Raw genomic sequence first — 20,198 nt, forward strand, 5'->3', positions numbered from 1 at the left:
CTTGATACCAATACCTCTGTTGGTAGCATGAGATCCAAAATCAATTGAGATATTTTGGATGGATACATAGACAATGGTTGAGTCTAATAATATCCGATATATGAATCTAATTTTTGAGATTCGTAATAATACTATTACAGAGTTTAGGAATGCTTATGCGATAAGCTAGTAGATCCTAGTAGATCTGTAATTAAAAGTCATCTAAATGAACTTACGAGTTATTGGATGAATGTGAGGATGAACCTGCAGAGAGCAAAAGACTTGGATAATTGCTAGTCCCGAATGTCTTGATAATTTGCTTGAAGGTGAACTCGTAAATTTAATAGAAGCAATGCGCTTCACGTATAATTTCTTGATAAGTGAATATATCAAGAGAAAATTTGACTATTACTGAGAGTCAATAAATCAAGATTTTCTAGCACGTGTACTAGAAAATGGATTGTGCATGTTCTCTCTATGTCCTTTGTGGGGGAAAGGATGTTAAGAAATAGAGAGAGTGGTTCTGTTTGACAGAATCTTGTTTAAAAAAAAATATATAGATCTTCTTACGAGATAGAAGCATTAGGACCCAGATGAATTTTTAAATTGGGAAAATATATCTGGGTCTGAAGGAAGTATAAGGTCAGACTGATACAAAAAAAAAATATTACAGTCGAAAGTGATGACCTTATATAATTTATGAAATATTCTCGAGTTTTGAGAATAAGGTTCATTAAGATGATACTAAAATTATCGTATAGTGAAATTTAAAAGTGCATCAATGAACATTGAGATGGTCTTTCTAAATAGATATTTGGAGAAATATCTATTTACATGAACCCGAGGGTTGCTCTAGATAAAGCAAGAGTAGAAAATCTGTATTTTCGGTGATCATGTTGAGTGAAACAACATTGACACGAAATAATGGCATATTAAATTTGATATTGCTATGATAAGCAATGGCTTCAAATAAATGACATGGTTGCCATTTTGAGGACGCTCAATATTGGTTGCTATGTGAATAAGGATTGCCAGTTTAAGGACGCTTAAACTCGGTAATGATGCAAACTGAAATTGCTGGTTTTTTGGGACGCTAAAAGCTGGTAATATCAATAACAAGTGAAGCCTTAAGTAATAACTAGTAAAGTTATTTCATAAATATGAAATATGTCAATATGAGATGTCAAACTGATTCAAAATCAGAGAATTGACAAGTGTGCATGTGTTATTTACACATGATATGCAAGTCATAATTGATTGCATGTGAGTGATCTGATCATTACGAGAAGTAATGACAAGAGGATCATCTCTGAAAATCTTGATGAGATTGAAAAGTTTTGATTTGAAGATTACAATCTTCGTGACTTTAAAAGTTTTAGATGATACATGTCACATGTTGGTGATGTGAATTTTGAAGAGGTCAACGAAGCTAAAGTTGTCATAGCTGGAATGGATTTATATATATCCAAGCGTAGATGAACAAGGATCTCTCAAGAAGGATTGCAAGTCTGTTGTACTTTTTAAAATTGTACAAAATTAGACATAGGCTACACAGTTGGTAAACTGGGTAGATGCACGAGTACAATGGAAATTGGTCACTTGGAAGTGATTGCAATGAGATTTAAGGTGTATGATATGTGCTCGTGAGCTTGGACTTCAATACGAAAGATATCTAATTGTACTATGTGAATATAGTATGTAAATTAGATATTTGACTTTAAGAACTTAAAAGTCATTCGAGAATACATTTCATACTTAGCAGTCGTGTCATGGAAATCCTAAACTTAGCTCGATTCATGATGGAATACGAGTCTGGTGCATAAAATAAATGCAGTTAAAAGGCCGAGTAGCCACTTTGTAAGGATATTCCTAAATGACAAGGAAAATGTGTCTTCAATATGCATATATCGTGTAATCAATATGCAAATTGGGAGATCACATTATTGTGTATGAAATGGTATGTCTCACATCTATGATGAGGACATAATACCATTAAACAACTATTCTCAACGAGAATTATCATGATTGACTATGTAAAGTTAAATGATAATGTTTGGATCCACTAACCAGATGGTTAAACTGAGCGAATCTGTTTAAGTCAAGGGAATCTAGTTAGACCGAGAGATAGTTGTCAAATCATTGAGAGGAATGGGCCTTGCCTATTGCTTAACGGCGTCATGGTGGACACCCAACCTTGCTGACTGGAGATCCCAAGAACTTGGTTCAATGGGACAACTAAATCATGATGACCAAATCACTGTGGGGGTAACCCCTGGCCTATTTCTATGATGATGAAACAGTGAGACCCGTAAGGTACGAGGCTAAGCTTTATGCTTTTAATGATCTTTGACGAATACAGGGATTTCAAGTTTGAATACATAATATTCGGTTAAGTAAACGCGGGTTACTCTATAAGATAAAGATCACCTATGTAAGAGAGAAGTATGGCCGCTTCAAAGGAGAATTGTGAGGCATAATTCTTTAGAAACTCTTGCAGAACCAGGACGATGTTCCAGGGCCAAAATGGACATAATCATGAGAACTGAATGAGTCAGGAAAGATATAGTGATGAGTATGTCATCGTTTACACAAACGGTCGAACAGTTCAAGGACATCGCGTCATACTGTCTACCAGTAAAGTCGATATACTTATTCGAGCGAAGGTTCAAGGAGCATTCTCTACCTATCGTATGCTATATCCGACCGCCGGAACTATCACCAAGTCAAGCTCCGCGTCTGTCTGTCTATGTGGTGTCTATGTGGTGCGTGCTACTGGACCATCAATCTCATTTGTGGGGGATTGTTGGACAAACTTAGTATTTTAGACTAAGTTGTGAATCATTTTGAGACTCTATATGAGTGAGACACATTATGTGTTAGTGGTGTGTATTTATTGGAACGTATTCTTCTCTTCGAGGGGATTCCAACGCATATTAACACGCTCAAAATGAGTAAAAGGTGAATGAGAACTGATGTTCCAAAGTTTTACCTTTTAATATGAAAAGTGGTTTTGTACCACATCGAGAGTAGCACAAACCTATTCCTGAGTTTTTCTTATAAATACCATGTACCACATCGAAAAGAAAAACAAGTCCTTTCAAGCCTCTCTTTATAAATAGAGTCTTAGGGCACCAGTTTTATTAAGTCAAGGAAATAAGAGTCATCTCTTTCATTCTCGGTCTCTTTAGTATTAAATTTTTCCAATATTCCGGTGATAGTTCTCGGGCTCAGTTCAAGTTCGCTGAGAGTATATTCGATCTATCGATTATACTAGTATCTCGTTTTATCCTGGGAAGCAGGTCGCTAAACACGGATGGTGCGGGGCGAAACTGCTTTAAGGAGACAGTTTTCTGGACTCGAGATTAAATCCAATCTCTGTTTGTTTTCTCAAACCCTTCTCCTAATTTAATTGTTAATTCTCATATGCTTATGTGATTTAAGAATTAACAATGTTTTTGTGAAGTAGTTATATATTCAATATATATATATATATAACAATGTCTTTATCGTACAAGATTGATAACATAATTATGTAAGAAAGATAACAAGCCTGCCGCTATACAAGCTAGCTTACCAATATCCAGAGACTAGTTTGCCAATATATTAATAAGAGAATACCTTAATGTAAAGAGAAATGCTAGAGTTCCCAAAACGATTCTCAAAACTTTTCCCAAATGCTGATGTGGAAGAGTAATACTTGGTAACTTTCTCGATAATGAGATGAGATCCCGCATGCATTCATATGCGTCCACATATTAAAATGTGACAAATATTATGTCACGTCATTTGGGACGAATTTTGGAAACGGATGGGACATGTAGCACTACTCTAATGTAAAACTAGTACCTATAATTTTTGCAACAGGCCCACCTCTGTGATCATGCTTAGCAGCTCAATTAATTTCCATAATTGAAATAGCCCTACTGAGCTTGACACAGCCCGAATTTGTTGCATTTTAACCATCTCAAAATGAGGTGGAATGGTCCTAGTGAGGGCCTGGAAGTTGAAATTTCTCATTTACTTTTTGGTCATCTGAGAAACAAATGTTGTTGCTCTCGTGAGAATTATTTTCAAGGTCAGCTCTCTTACACCCGATCGATAGTCAGGAAAGGCAATCGCTATCGAATGTATAGTCCTGCCACAACTACCTGAATTGAGGTCCGATCCAAAGTATAGCTGTCCTTGGAATAAGGTGTAGCTTTGTTGGGTCATCTTGGAATATGTATAGTTGTTCTTGAGATAGGAGGGAGGAGGGCTTTGTGGACATTGTTACAAATTTTCGAAAAACAAGTCTCTAGTGAGATGCGGGATAAATATCGTTGTAAGTTGTCCAAGTTGCCAAGAAAGAATTCCTTTGCAAGAGTAAGAAACCGATGTATTTTCACAGCCCGCCCTCATTGTGTATATGACTTCTTCCGAATTTTCCATATCATTTTTAGCGGATTAGCATCTCAAAGTGCTTTAATGGGCATAAAGAAAGCGTCTCGATGGCCCAAACAAACATGTTCGTTTTCCTCTCTTATTTGCTTTTGGGAGGACAGTGTCCGTACTTTATCTATTTTCTTTATTTCTTCTATGGAAGGATTTCGTATCCCCGTCGCAGTGTCAACTCCTTTATTCCGGATCTCAAAGGCCAAGGTCCCCATTCGACTTTTACTCATTTCAAGAATTTTTTTCATATTAGTCAAAAAAATAACAAACTTTAGAAAAATCCTTACGCAAATAGTGATAGGAGAGTTATAAGGAAACAATTGAAAAATATAATCAAAGAATTGAATAATATAATCAAAGAATTGAATAATATAGTTAAAGAAACAATAACAACTTATGTAAATTATAATAACTATGTATAACTTTTGACAAAAAATCGCATAGATTGTTTTAAAAGCACGTATGAGAAAGTATTAAAGAAACATTTTAAACCTTTTATATTACCGTTTGTATAGTAATTTAAACTAATGGAGGAATAGAAACGTAAACTATAATAATTATGTATAACTTTCACAAAAAACCCATGATTGTTTGAAAAGTTCATATGGTAATAATGTATTAAAGAAATATTTACAGTGTGTATGGTAGTTTACATTAATGGAGGAATAGTAATCTAAATTATAATAATTGTGTATGACTTTGGCAAAAAAGTCGCATGATTGTTTTAAAAGTTTATATGATAATGAATTAAAGAAACATTTAGAACTTTTTATATACAGTTTGTATGGTAATTTAAATAAATGGAGGAATAATAACTATTGAAAAATGCAAGTGATCAAATAAATTGTTCTATTTGTCAAAAAAAAAATGTTCTCTGGAATCAATTGTGATGTTTTAATTGATGATCTCCGTTTGTATAGGGACTATTGGTGATCTGCATATACATAGGGGATCTCCCTTTTGTTGTAAACTTTAAATCACTCTATTTTTAGTAAAACTATCCAACAGGACAAGGAAGTTGTGACTTTTTCTAACATTTAACAAGGCAATCGGAGATTTTTTTTCACTCCATTACTTTTGTGTGTGATTCGTTCAATGGATTCCTTGGCCCTTAAGAACTTAACTTTTCTAGCATAACTGAAACTTGCTGTTATTTAAATATTGTCTCACTTGTACAATATTATTGCAGAGAAAAAACTCTGAAAGATGAAAACAGAGTATTTACATTCATCATTGTTTCTTGTTTCTCTGCTTCTTATTCCACTCAGTTATGTCTCATCTGCACCTCCAGACCCAAACGCCTTCCTCCAATGCCTAGCGAGAAACAACGTATCTGATGAAGACACCAAAGCCATTGTTTTTAGTCCCCACAACCCGATGTTCACGTCTGTTTTGAATTCTCTTGCCAAGAATCTCCGGTTTCAAACACCCGAAACTCCTAAGCCTGTTGTTATTGTGACACCTAAAATTGATTCGCATGTTCAAAGCACGATAGCCTGTGCCAAGGAAATGAAAATTCAACTAAAAACTCGTAGTGGTGGCCACGATTATGATGGAAGGTCATATACGTCCAACGAGACCTTCTTGATTCTCGACATGTTTAACATGAAGAGAATTGATGTTTTTCCGGAGACTGAAACTGCTGTGGTTGAAGCCGGAGCCACACTAGGTGAAGTTTATTACAATATTTGGAACAAGAGTAAAATCCATGCGTTTCCAGCTGGTGTTTGTCCAACTGTAGGAGCTGGCGGACACATAAGTTGCGGTGGATATGGAACGTTGATACGAAAATATGGACTCACAGTTGATAATGTAATCGACGCTAGAATTGTTAATGTCAATGGTGAAATTTTGGATAGAAAAGGAATGGGGGAGGATCTTTTTTGGGCAATTAGAGGCGGTGGTGGCGGAAGTTTTGGTGTAATATTGTCCTACACTATACATTTGGTGAAAGTACCTGAAGTTGTGACAACTTTTAAGATAATGAAAACATTGGAGGAAAATGGAACTGATATCGTTTATCAGTATCAACTTGCAGTAGACAAGATGGATCCAGATCTATTTATTCGGTTACTTTTGCAACCAGGTGATAAAACTGTTAAAGTGACGTTGCTTGGTGAGTTTCTTGGTGACTGTAATAGGCTTGTTGGAATTATGAATCAAGAAATTCCTCAAGTAGGATTCAAGAATACAGATTGCATGCAATCAACATGGATCAAATCTAAGCTGTGGTGGGCGAATTTTGATAATAACACTGCCCCTGAAGCATTGCTTGTACGTAACTCATCAGTGACTTATGGGAAGAGGAAGTCAGATTATGTTCAAACTCCGATTCCTAAAGAAGGGTTGGAAGCAATTTGGAAAAAAATGCTTCAACTGGGAACTGTTGGATTTGTTTTCAATTCTTACGGAGGAAAAATGAACGAACCTGCTGCCACTGATACGCCAATGCCTCACCGAGCAGGCAACCTTTACAAAATTCAGTATTCAACTAGTTGGAGTGAACCTGGGCCTGACGCGGATAATAAGTATATGAGTAACATTAGAAGTTTACATGAATTTATGACCCCGTATGTCTCCCAGCATCCAAGAGGTGCATTTCTTTGCTACCGAGATTTGGACATTGGTACGACAGATAATGGTATTAAAAGTTTTGATCAGGGTATGATCTACGGGATGCAGTATTTCGGCCCCAATTTCGATAGACTTGTTAAAATTAAAACTGCAGTTGATCCAGAAAACTTTTTCAGAAACGAGCAAAGCATCCCGGTTCACCACCAGGGAACAAACTAAAAGAGCTGTGAAACATTCTCCAATAAATAGTAAATACATACCGGATATAAGAGTATATGCCAATAACATCATGTCGTGTAACTATGAATAAACGGAGAAAGTTGTCGAGTCTGGTGCAAGAGTTGTATTCTTAAAGTTATTTGCCTCTCATTGTGAGGGAGTTGATAGCCTCCTTACAAAAAATAAATTTTGGCAAAACTTGTCCTGAATTATTTAGCCCAAATTTTCCTTCTATTTTGTGTCCTCGCAAAGCATCTCTAGCATTTTTAGCTAAAATGATGGATTAAAATCATATAAAATAATGAACATGTAAAATTTGTTGAACCATGAAGTACTTTGATGGAGTTGGCTATAACTGATGTATTTTAAAAATAGTATGTTATTAATATTTCAAATTGTTATAAATAAAATATTTATTTTTATACGATGATAGATGATGTGTAATTATACTACACGTCCCTAGAGATTCGACAAATATAGTTTATATCAACTTTATGTACAAAGGTTTCGTACTATTGAGGTTTTCATTTTATTTATGAATCTTAATTTTGAAATGCCACATAGAATTATAGACAAAGGTTTCGTACGATTGAAGGTTTTCATTTTATTTATAAATCTTAATTTTGAAATGCCACATAGAAACTTTATCTATGACATAAAATTTATTGGTTGGGATCGAATTTAGGTCTTGTTATTGCTCAATTCACTATCATACCATCAAACTATTAAACCATGTGTTGTTAATCATCCACATATTAAATATTGTATGATTTTAAGTAAATATATGGAATTATATATATTGAGAATAACAAATAACTTTTAATCATTTTTTTACATTAATATTTTGTATCTATATCGTTACATAATATAAATTAGTAATGTATGGTATATAGTCAACTTATTATTTTTAAATCATTCAACTTAATGATATGATATTAGTAATAAATATTTCTATATATATGGTTTATTATAATATATTCACTAGATATTTATAATTATTTAATAAATTCACATGTAATAATCATAAATTTATATGAAAATTTATTAAAGTGGTTACACATATACAATAAAAACTAATTATTAAAATTATATTGTTAGAAATTAATTATAAATTAATTCTTAGAGGAAAAATATTATATTTTAGTCATTTGGTTAAATTAACCATAAAAGGTGAAAGAAGTCAACAATTATGAGATATAATTATAAGTTTTACCACAAGTAAAATTATTTTTAATATTTATTCGGACTAATATATTTAAACTTATTTTGAACTCAGTGTCAGAATGTCACTTAATTTTTAAAAAAGACTCAAAATTTGATCGTTTTTTTATAAAAGGTGTCAACGCCTTATCGAAATAAAATATTTTTTTACTCTCAGGTTTAGTATATTTGTTTTTTGGTTTGATGATGACAGTATCTTAATGAGACTGGGTATTTCTAACGTTCTACATTTACATGAATTAGTGCGTCAGATGCATTTAAAATCTCATGTTAATAAAAAAACGTAGATCTGAGTTGTTAGATTGATTTTTGGTGAGTTATTAAGGACCTAGCCTGGTTATTAGAAAAATACCCAAAACTTGATTCAAGTTATTGCACGTTCAGGTAAAAGTATGAGTGCGGTATTTAATCAACTTTTTTCTCATTATTCCATTTTGCTAGAAAAACATGCATGATAATCAAATTTTAAAATATGTGTAAATCTGGATTTGATATTTTTTAATAATGGTAAATTATAAAATAATTGGATTTTAAATTCTAATTTATTTTATTCAAAATTAGAAGAAGAAAATTAAATTTTTATAATTATAAAAAATGGCACGGTTAATTTAATTTGAAAACTATACATTTAATGATTTTTTTTATCGTAGTTAACCCGCAGCCGCTACCCTTCGGGTGCGCACTGGGTACCACTGACTCATGAGGCATAATCATAAATTTTCCTCCCGTGGAATTCGAACATGTGACCAAGAGGATAGTTATCCCCATTTTAACCAACTGAGCCAAGCGGACACATTTAACGATTTTATACATTACCCTTATAAACAAATAAGTAAATATAATTGTTTGATATAATTAACATTATATTTTATTCAAAACTTTGTGAATGAAATATTAAATCTCACACAATTGTTTAATTGATATAAATTATTTCATGTTTTAAAAAATCATGATAAATCATCAAATCATATTTTATCAGAGATATGAAAAGATTAGGTAACTGAATATGTTTAAAATTACTTTAATATTAAATAATTTCATTATATGAATATAACTTATAAATTCACTCAATTATATAACTTGATTTGTTCCTTTTTATGTTATTTAAAGAACAATGATTATATTGTTCATATAAATTATTGTATGAATTCTTTCATAGAGATTTAAAAATATTATAATTTTAAACTAATATTTATTACCCTTTAAACGAATTTAGAAAATCTTGATTGGAAAATTAATATATATCATTATTAAGTTAGTATACGAAAAAAAAAGTTGAACTCATACACGGACAAGACTAAGCAACGATTCAAATAACGCTACATTAGTACTTATACCAGAACACAATGAATGCATACATTATGCATAATGATAAACATACATATATTTGTTAACTACACACCGTCATCATGTACTTAAGAACATAGTATTGACATTTTAACACAGGAACACTGAAATTGGAATGAAATATCATCGATTCATACACAACAATTTTTAATCAATGTATATCCATACATATTGAAACTACCCAAGTTATGATTAATATGAAAATTCTTTAACTCGAGATCACAGACAACCAAAAATTTTTCATCATCGGAATCATCAAAGCCTAAAAAAATAAAACTATAAACATTGCATGATATATCATTATTCAACAGGGTAGACATACTAAGATATTAAACGATGTCAATTATCAGTTTAGAATAAGTAATAAAGAAAGCGTTGTAATATCATACAAAATATATGGGCGTGCTTGTATTTTAAGAGAGTCGAGAGAAAGAAAGATTGTAAGATATTGAATACAACACATAGGGGGTGAATGTGTTTTGGATATTTTTGCCTTTTTCAAACTATTTTGGAAGGTGAACAAAGCAGATTACTTTGTAGAGATATTGTGTTTAAATAGAAATAATAAAGCATGCACAACAAACACAGTATTTTCAAAACTCACTTAACTTTGTATTAAAATTAAGTATGTCATGCTACAAATTTCTGGGTTCTTTTGTTAGTAAAGAACTAAGCTTCTATCTTGAGAGAGTTAAAAGAAAATCTAGATCTATTTTTTATTACAACTAAAAACAAAGGACAACTATTTATTTTATAAATTAGTAAACACAGATTTACACAACATGCAATAAGATGTACTAGACCCTACTTTAAATTATCTCTAAAGCTTTCCAGTTCTGGCTTATTGAATCTTTGCAAATCGTGTAGGTATGTAACTTTCCTTTGTCAGTTAATCTTGGCCTTTGATCTTGCACTCTTCAAGCTGCTTTTCTAGACTTTTCAATCTAATTGATTAGATCATTTATTGATTGATAATATTGAATCTTTAATTGGTCTGCATTCTGTACTTGAGGTTCATATCGAGATTTCTAGTTTGTTTTATAGATAACCGGCATCTCGATGAGTATAGTGGCTTATCGAGATCTCTGAGTTCTTTATAAGTGTCTTTGACGAGGTCTTTGAGTTCTCTATAAGTGAACTTGACTTGTCAAGGTCTCCAAAACTCTGTATGTAGAGATGGCTTGTCGATATCTCTAAGATCTCTATAGTCATTTTGACTTGTCAATATCTCTGAGATCTCTAATGAGAGATTGACTTGTCGATATTTTCAATCTTCATATCTTTATTTTGACTTGTCAATATCTTTAAGTTCTCTATATACAAAATGACTTGATGATATCTCAGAGATCTCTATATACATTTTGACTTGTGGATATCTCTGAGATCTCTAATGAGAAATTGACTTGTCGATATCTCCAATCATCATATCTTCATTTTGACTTATCGATATCTCTGGTACTTCTCTATAAGCCAATTTGGACTTCTAGATAAGTCATTCGGAAGTTCTTGAATGACTTCCCTATATGACTTGATCTCTGACTTGTAGATATCTTGACTTAGAGCATTTTTCCTAAAACAGATTTATTCAAATCCAAACTTCTTCACATTTTCTCTGAGGCATGATCTTCTTGATCTTCTTCTAGAGTTTGTTCTTAAACTTGAGACTGTTTACAGAAAAATACTCCAGTTTGATCTTTAACATTTTTACAGACTCAAGTAATACAATACAAAATACATATATATTATCATTCAACTAAATATTAGGGGTTGTCAATGTGACTTAGTCTTGTTATAGTACAAGCATGTCTTGCACAACAAGCTGCCCCAATTTGTGAGAAGATTGTTTATCACAAATTCATGCCTGGTAACAAGACTAACCCCAAGTTAAAAAAGAAATAAAATGTACAAAAATTGACAGGCTTAATAATTTTTAACATTTAAACTCTGAGCAATTACATTGGTTCAATAGAACAAAAACTAGGTAAAATCCTCATATCCTGGTTCCTTCCTGATGAGGTCTTTGAGATTTATAAGTACATTGAGTTCTTCAATAATTTGAGTCCCTCTCAAGGCTTCTACCAGTTTGAGGCAATCATCCAGTTTGTATCCATTGAGGTAATTAACTATGAATCTTGAGTAACTACCAATCTTGATATTCAGAAAATATCCATCCTTTGAAACTCTACTCATTCCCTTTGCCTTGAGCTCATTTGACATTTGTTCAATTATTGCAATCTCTTCTGCATACTTTCTGTCTTTTTCTTCCTTTTCAGCCCTTTTTCTTGCATTTCTTTCATCCCTTTCTCTCACCTATACACACAACACAGCCTTCCTAACCCTTGTAATTGTGTCCTTATCCTTCATCAAGCCAATCACTCTTTTGAATTCTGTGGTTGAAAGTGTATCCATTAAGTTCCTGCCAAGTAGAGTGAAGGTACCATCCTGGTAATATATTCTGACTTTTATATAAGATACTGTTAGATATATTTGATAATGTCATGGCTAATATGTTTTATGTTTAGATTTCAGATCTTATTTGAACAGAACAAATCAGTACTTAACTGATCAGTACTTATACTGGACGTCAGAACTTAAGGATATCAGTACTTATGTTATCAGGAGATAAGCATCAGGAGATAGATATCAGAACTTAAGTGTTGAAGGATGATCAGATAAGGACAGTAGCTGATTAAAGTTAAGGAGATCAAGATAAACATAAGATGAGATATGCATGAAGAAGGAATTCCATAAAGAATGGAATACTTGGAATAGAAGATATCTGATTGATATATTTTAGGAAGCAGAATTATATTCCATATCAATTAGCGATTATCTTGTAACTGTGTAGTATATAAACACAGACATAGGATTTACACTATAAGTGTTATCATTATCGAGAATATTATTTACTATAACCCTAGCAGCTCTCGTGATATTTTGTTCATCACTGAGAGATAACAGTTCCAGATTGTAACAGAGTTTATTGTTTCAATAAAGTTTGTTTTCTGTTACATAAGTTCTTGAAGTTTGATTTGATTGTAATAAACACTGTATTCACCCCCTCTACAGTGAAAGTGTGACCTAACAAGTGGTATCAGAGCCTTCTGTTAACACACATACAGTTAAAGATCCAAACACAATCATGTCTGACACAGAAACTCCAACTAAGCCTACCAAAACTGAGGAATCATCAAAGACATCAACTCAGAGTCGATATGAGACTATCAGAGTTCCCATATTGAGACCATCTGAATATCCCATATGGAAGGTAAGGATGACCATGTTTCTGGAAGCAACAGATCCAGAATACCTTGATAGAATCAAGGAAGGGCCTCACAAACCTACCAAGCTCGCTGTTGTAGTTGCAGGTGAAGCAGCAAAGACCGTACCAAAGGAAAAGAGTGATTACACTGCTGAAGATATAGCATCTATTGCTAAGGATGCCAAGGTACGACACTTATTGCATAGTGCCATTGATAATGTAATGTCAAACAGGGTAATCAACTGCAAGACTGCTAAGGAGATATGGGATGCACTGGAGACAAGGTGTCAAGGAACTGAAACAGTTAAGAAGAACAGGAAGACAATACTCACTCAAGAGTATGAACACTTTGACTCTAGGACTAATGAGTCATTGACTGATGTATATGATAGATTTGTCAAACTCTTGAATGACTTGTCATTAGTAAATAAGGAGTATGATCTTGAAGATACAAACCTTAAATTCCTGTTAGCTCTTCCTGAATGTTGGGATTTGAAGGCAACAACAATAAGAGACAACTACAATCTTGATGAAACAACTCTTGATGAAATCTATGGAATGCTCAAGACTCATGAACTTGAGATGGAACAAAGAAGCAAGAGGAAAGGAGGAAAGTCAAGGACAGTTGCTCTCAAGGCTGAAGAGGAATCCCCCAAACCACCTTCCTCAAAGAAAGACAAGGGTAAAGCTCTTATCATAAAGTCTGATACTGAGTCATCAAGTTCTGAGAGTGATGATGACTCAGATTCTGAAAGCTTGCCTGAAACTGATGCTGATGAGGAGATGATGAAGCTGTGTGCTCTTATGGTGAAAGGAATCACAAAGATTGCATACAGGAAGTTCAGGAAGGGAAAGAAGTTTTCCAGAAAAGGCATAAGTTCTGATAAGAAGAATTTCAGAAGATCTGAAGGAAGAGGAGGAAAGTCTGACAGAGGAGATTACGCTAATGTTAAATGTTATAATTGTGGTGAGAAAGGCCACATATCTCCTGATTGCAAGAAGACCAAGAGTGACAAAGGCAAAGCTCTTGTCACAAAGCAGAAAAGCTGGACAGACACCTCAGACTCTGAAAGTGAGGAGAACTATGCATTGATGGCAAATGCTGATAAATCAAGTTCTGAGAGCAGTTCTGAAGCTACTGAAATAAAGGTACCTCAGACTACTTATGCTTTTCATACTGATGATATTAATGAGTTGAGAAGATATCTTAAAACCATGTTTGTTAGTTATAGAGATCAAACTTTAACATGTGAAAGATTAACTTCTGAAAATCTTGCTTTTAGGAAAAGAAATGATTTCTTAGAAAAAGAGTTAGTCATGTTCCATCAAACTCAGCAGGACAGAGATGATGCTTTTTATGTTAGGGATGAAGTGCTAAAAATGAATGAATCTCTAAAAACTGAGTTAGAAAAGGAGAGAGAGATTATCAGAACTTAATCTAACTCTGGCAAAACAACTCAAAATTTGCTAAGCAGTGGAAACTGGAAAGAGGGCTTAGGTTATGGAGAAAATAAAAATGAAAAAGGAACTATAGAAATTAAGCCTGTTGATAAGCAAAAGCCGAAGTTAAAACCTGTTAAGTTTGTAACTGAAAAATCTGAAAATGAGAAATCAGAAGTTAAAAAGGTATTAGCTTCTGACAAACTAAAACAGGAAAAGACAGCTGAAGTTAACATAGGCTTAATGACAAAGAAGCAGCTTAAGCATAAGCTGAAAGATGTTAAGAATGCAAACAAGGTAAAATCACCTAGAAAAAACAGGAATGGAAAGGAAGGTGTGAATAAAAGCAATAACTATAAATCTGTTCCTGATGCTCCTAGGAAAGCGTGTCATAACTGTGGAAGTTCTAACCATCTGACTTCTTTTTGCAGGAAGAATAAGAATATTAACTCCTTATCTACAAAATCAGGAGTTAAGAGTCAGTCTGTTAGATACAAACCACAAGATCCTTGTTTTCATTGTGGTAGTTTATGGCATTCCATTTATACTTGTAAGGAATATCATAGTTTGTACTATGATTATTATCAAATAAAACCTTCTTTAAAGAAAGTTTCTGTTGTTCCTTCTAGTGTAAGTTCTGATTCAAAGTCTGGTAGTATAAGTTCTGATAAGAAAACTGTTAACATAAAATCTGATGCTAAATCCGCTGCAAATGTTAACAAACCTAAAAAGGCCAAAGGATCCAAGCAAGTCTGGGTCCTTAAAACTAATAATTAGTGGTCTTTTGATTGCAGGGCAACAGGAAAAATATTTTAGTTCTGGACAGTGGATGTTCAGGACATATGACTGGAAATAAGGCCCTGCTATCAGACTTTGTGGAGAAAGCTGGCCCAAGTGTTTCTTATGGAGATGGCAACATTGGAAAAACTTTGGGATATGGCAATATCAATCTTGGGAATGTCATCATTAAAGATGTAGCTCTGGTCTCAGGACTTAAACACAACTTACTGAGTATAAGTCAAATCTATGACAGAGGTTATCATGTTGATTTCTTTGCAGAACATTGTGAAATAGTTAGTAAATCTAAAGAAAAAATTGTTCTGAAGGGATTCAGGCGTGGTAACATTTATGAAGCTAAGCTTTCAACAAGTTCTGATGGTTCTGCAATCTGTTTAGTAAGTAGAGCCTCAACTGAAGAAAGCTGGAATTGACACAAGAAACTCTCTCATTTAAACTTCAACGAGATAAATGAACTGATCAAGAAAGATCTTGTGAGAGGACTGCCAAAATCAGTGTTTGTTCCTGATGGTCTTTGTGACTCATGTCAGAAGGCTAAACAAAGAAAATCTTCGTTCAAGAGCAAGACTGAATCATCAATTCTTGAGCCTTATTATCTACTTCATGTTGATCTATTTGGTCCAGTGAATGTCATGTCTATTGCAAAGAAGAAATATGCGTTGGTCATAGTAGATGAGTTCACCAGATACACATGGGTGTATTTCTTGCACACAAAAAGTGAAACTGCATCTATCATGATTGATCATGTCAAACATCTGGATAAATTGATCAAAGATTCTGTGAAAATTTTGAGGAGTGATAATGGCACTGAATTCAAGAATCTGATAATGGAAGAGTTCTGCAAAAATCACGGAATAAAGCAGGAATTTTCTGCTCCTGGAACTCCACAGCAAAATGGAGTTGTTGAAAGGAAGAATAGAACTTTCATTGAAGCTGCACGAACAATGCTTGAAGAAGCAAAGCTTCCAACCTATTTCTGGGCTGAAGCTGTGCAGACTGCTTGTTTTACTCAAAATGCAACACTCATTAACAAGCATGGAAAAACACCATATGAGATGGTGAAGATCAAGAAGCCAAATCTCAAATACTTTCATGTATTTGGATGTAAGTGTTTTGTTCTCAAGACTCATCCTGAACAGCTATCCAAGTTTGATCTAAAAGCTGATGAGAGAATCTTTGTTGGATATCCACTTTCTACAAAAGCCTTCAGAGTCTATAATTTGAGAACAAAAGTGGTCATGGAATCTATCAATGTCTCTTTTGATGACAAGAAGATCACTGGACTTGAAGATTGCATTGATCATGATCAGCTGAGATTTGAAAATGAAGATTCATATTCTGATACCTCAAGTCCTGACAGTCTAAGTCCTGATACTGTAAATTCTGATGGATTAAACTCTGATGTTATTGAAACTGTGGTGACTACGTCAAAGGAAGATGCACCAATGCAGGGGGAGCATACTCAAGATATTATCACATCTCAAGAAGCATCAGAACATACATCTGGCTCTTCAAATTCTGATTCGTCAAGTTCTGATAAGCCAAGTACTGACAGTACTGAAAATCTAAATACTGAAGGATCCAACTCAGAGAGCATATTTTCAGGGGGAGCATCAGAAAATGAAACCGAAGACAGCATGAATCATGGGGGAGCATCCAGTTCTAGAGAAAATCTTCCATCTACAAGGAAGTGGACAAAATCACATACACCTGATTTGATAATTGGAAATCCTGAGGCAGGTGTCAGAACTAGAACAGGTACTTCGAATGAATGTCTTTACAATTCTTTTCTCTCTCAGTCTGAGCCAAAGAAAGTGGAAGAAGCTCTTCAAGATGCTGATTGGGTGCAAGCAATGCAGGAAGAGTTGAATGAATTTGAAAGAAACAAAGTCTGGACCTTAGTGCCAAGACCTAAGAATAGATCGGTTGTTGGTACAAAGTGGGTATTCAGAAACAAAACTGACAGTGATGGCATAATTGTAAGGAACAAGGCAAGGCTGGTTGCAAAAGGATATTCTCAACAGGAGGGAATTGACTATGATGAAACATTTGCGCCAGTTGCTAGGTTAGAAGCCATAAGGATATTCATGGCTTATGCTGCTCACAAAAAGTTTACTGTCTTTCAAATGGATGTGAAAAGTGCTTTTCTCAATGGAGAATTGGAAGAGGAAGTATATGTTGAACAACCTCCAGGTTTTGTAGATTCCAAACATCCAGATTATGTCTACAGGCTTGATAAAGCACTTTATGGACTCAAGCAAGCTCCTAGAGCATGGTATGAGACTTTAGCTCAGTTTCTTCTGGAAAGTGGATTCAACAGAGGAACTATTGACAAAACACTGTTCTATCTCAACCATGGCAAGGACTTACTTTTGATTCAGATTTATGTTGATGATATTATTTTTGGGTCTCCAAATGACAAACTTTACAAAAAGTTTGCCAACCTAATGCAGTCAAGATATCAGATGAGTATGATGGGAGAACTTAGTTATTTTCTGGGCCTTCAAGTCAAGCAGAGTGAAGAAGGAACTTTTATTTGTCAATCTAAGTACACCAGAAACTTGCTGAAGAAATTTGGAATGCAAGACTGTTCAAGTGCATCCACTCCCATGGCCACTGCAACAAAACTGGATAAGGATACTGGTAATTCAGTAGATATTACTGATTACAGAGGTATGATTGGCTCACTTCTCTATCTAACTGCTAGTAGACCAGATATCATGTTTGCTACCTGTCTTTGTGCAAGATTTCAAGCAGATCCAAGAGAACCTCACTTAACAGCTGTAAAAAGAATCTTTAAGTATCTTAAAGGAACAGCTGATCTAGGATTATGGTATCCTAGAGAATCAAATTTTAAATTAATAGGTTACTCAGATGCAGATTTTGCAGGTTGCAAAATTGACAGGAAAAGCACAAGTGGTAGCTGCCAATTTCTTGGAGGCAGGTTGGTTTCTTGGTATAACAAGAAACAAAAGTCAATTTCCACATCAACTGCAGAAGCAGAGTATATTGCTGCAGGAAGCTGCTGTGCACAGATTCTTTGGATGAAGAATCAGTTACTGGATTATGGGTTAACATATTTCAAAATCCCTATTTACTGTGATAATCAAAGTGCTATTGCTATGACAGGTAATCCAGTTCAACACTCTATGACAAAGCACATCAGCATCAGGTACCATTTCATCAGGGAACATGTGGATGAAGGTACAGTGGAATTGCATTTTGTTCCCACAGATCAACAAGTAGCAGATATCTTCACAAAACCACTGTGTGAAGCTACCTTTACAAAATTGGTAAATGAACTTGGAATGATTTCAGGTTCTTTCTCTAAATCTGCTTAAACTTGTTCTATGTTATCAGACTTTATGATCAGTATTTACAGAATTAATCTCTTTGTATATTCTGTGCATTAATTGATAAATGTCTTTAAGTACTGACTGTTGTCTGATATATGTTTCTAAACTCTGATAAGTGATATGTCTGTTTCAGTAACTATTCTATCCTATGAGGATAACTGTGCTAGATACTGATCTAGTAATCTTCAATAAACAAATGATCCCATGAAAGAAATAATTATTTCTGTGGAAATCTTATGACACAAGCAAATTCTGATACTTGAGCTTAGTTTAGTTTACTTTATTCATCTTATTACTAAGTCCCAAATTAGAATAATGCTACTCATCTGTTTAAGTTCTGATTCTAGTAAAACTGCTGAATGCACTAAGTGCTGATAAACCTCACTTATCAAAAGAAAAAAAAAGAAAAAAAAATAATAATAAAATCAGGTACTCCTTTGAGATCTAGAGTAAAAATGTGAAAGGGACGACCCAAGTGCATTGCTGGTATTAAGTAAATATGCATTAGAAAAGCAAAATATTTTTTTGGTGACTTTTCACACTCTATGATTACTGGAGAAATACTCTGATAATAGCATAAATTCTGATAAGCAGTCGTGACTCACTTACACTGAGAAGCCACTGTAAAAGAGAATTTTAAAGATGCATAAAATTAGCACAAAAATAGTTGAGGTGGACTCATGCATGAACCCATTTATCAGTAGGTTTCAGGATAATGACAGCTCTTTAGCAAAATTTTAATTATGACTTATTTCTAAGATGTACTGAAGTAGATCAGACTTTACTCTTTGTCTGTTATTTAGCTTAATGAACACACTAATCACTCCATCTGAATGATGAAAATTTCTGTGGTGGTCTATGTTATTTTAGATAAACAGTCATTGTGTCATTTTTGCACAAATTCTGAGGACAAGTTCTAGTTACACGTTCTGATGATTAAGTTCTGACGTTCATAACTAAGAACTTGTATGAGTATTTACTAAGATGAGCATTCCTTTTTCGAGTTAAGAAATTATGTTCTGATGACTGTTAAGTTCTGGTATAGGTCTAAGTTCTGATTTCTCAGTCTAATCCTTTACTTGGCTTATCTTTGAATGAAATTTAATAACAGTCTCAGTTTGTACTCGCATATGTTGAAGTGGAAGATTAATAGTCACTATGATTAGGATTAATGGTTTTGTACTTGAACAGTCCACTGTTTCTTGTGTCTTGTGCGGTCTAGACCATGATTCCTCTTTCCAATGACTGTTATTCTTTTTCAAGTCTAGGGAGACGAGGTAGACTTAACTCTATCTGTCAGCATTAAATATCTTCGCGTCTCCTGGCATTCTCTTGCCTATATAATCAGCCACTTCACTTTAGCCCTTTCATCAATTTTTCTCACAATCGTAACTTCATATTCTTTTTCAAAAGCATCATGGTTCGATATAACATGTTTTTGAATTACCAAAATTTTCATATGGAGCTTAGCTGCGCCGACTGGCAGCAGGAGTGGCATGTAACTGCCATTCCTGAAGAGATATGGGGCTCTGTCCCATAGGCGGTGCTGAACCAACTTCTGTTCTTCGAGA

General features: G+C 34.0%; 1 protein-coding gene across 1 annotated transcript; it reads left to right on the forward strand.

Moving 5' to 3' along the window:
* The first annotated feature begins 5,527 nt into the window (after positions 1 to 5,527).
* On the forward strand, positions 5,528 to 7,437 carry LOC141697904 (berberine bridge enzyme-like 2). Its single transcript, XM_074502458.1, has one exon. The coding sequence runs from the start codon at positions 5,617 to 5,619 to the stop codon at positions 7,201 to 7,203; it is 1,587 nt and encodes a 528-aa protein (XP_074358559.1). The 5' UTR covers positions 5,528 to 5,616; the 3' UTR covers positions 7,204 to 7,437.
* The last annotated feature ends 12,761 nt before the right edge of the window (positions 7,438 to 20,198 follow it).

Source organism: Apium graveolens, chromosome 11, assembly GCF_009905375.1.
Source record: "Apium graveolens cultivar Ventura chromosome 11, ASM990537v1, whole genome shotgun sequence".
NCBI lineage: Eukaryota > Viridiplantae > Streptophyta > Magnoliopsida > Apiales > Apiaceae > Apium > Apium graveolens.

Bases quoted from the DNA above. Each gene is read 5' to 3' on its own strand.
- LOC141697904 (XM_074502458.1), top strand. From the start codon at position 5,617: ATGAAAACAGAGTATTTACATTCATCATTGTTTCTTGTTTCTCTGCTT.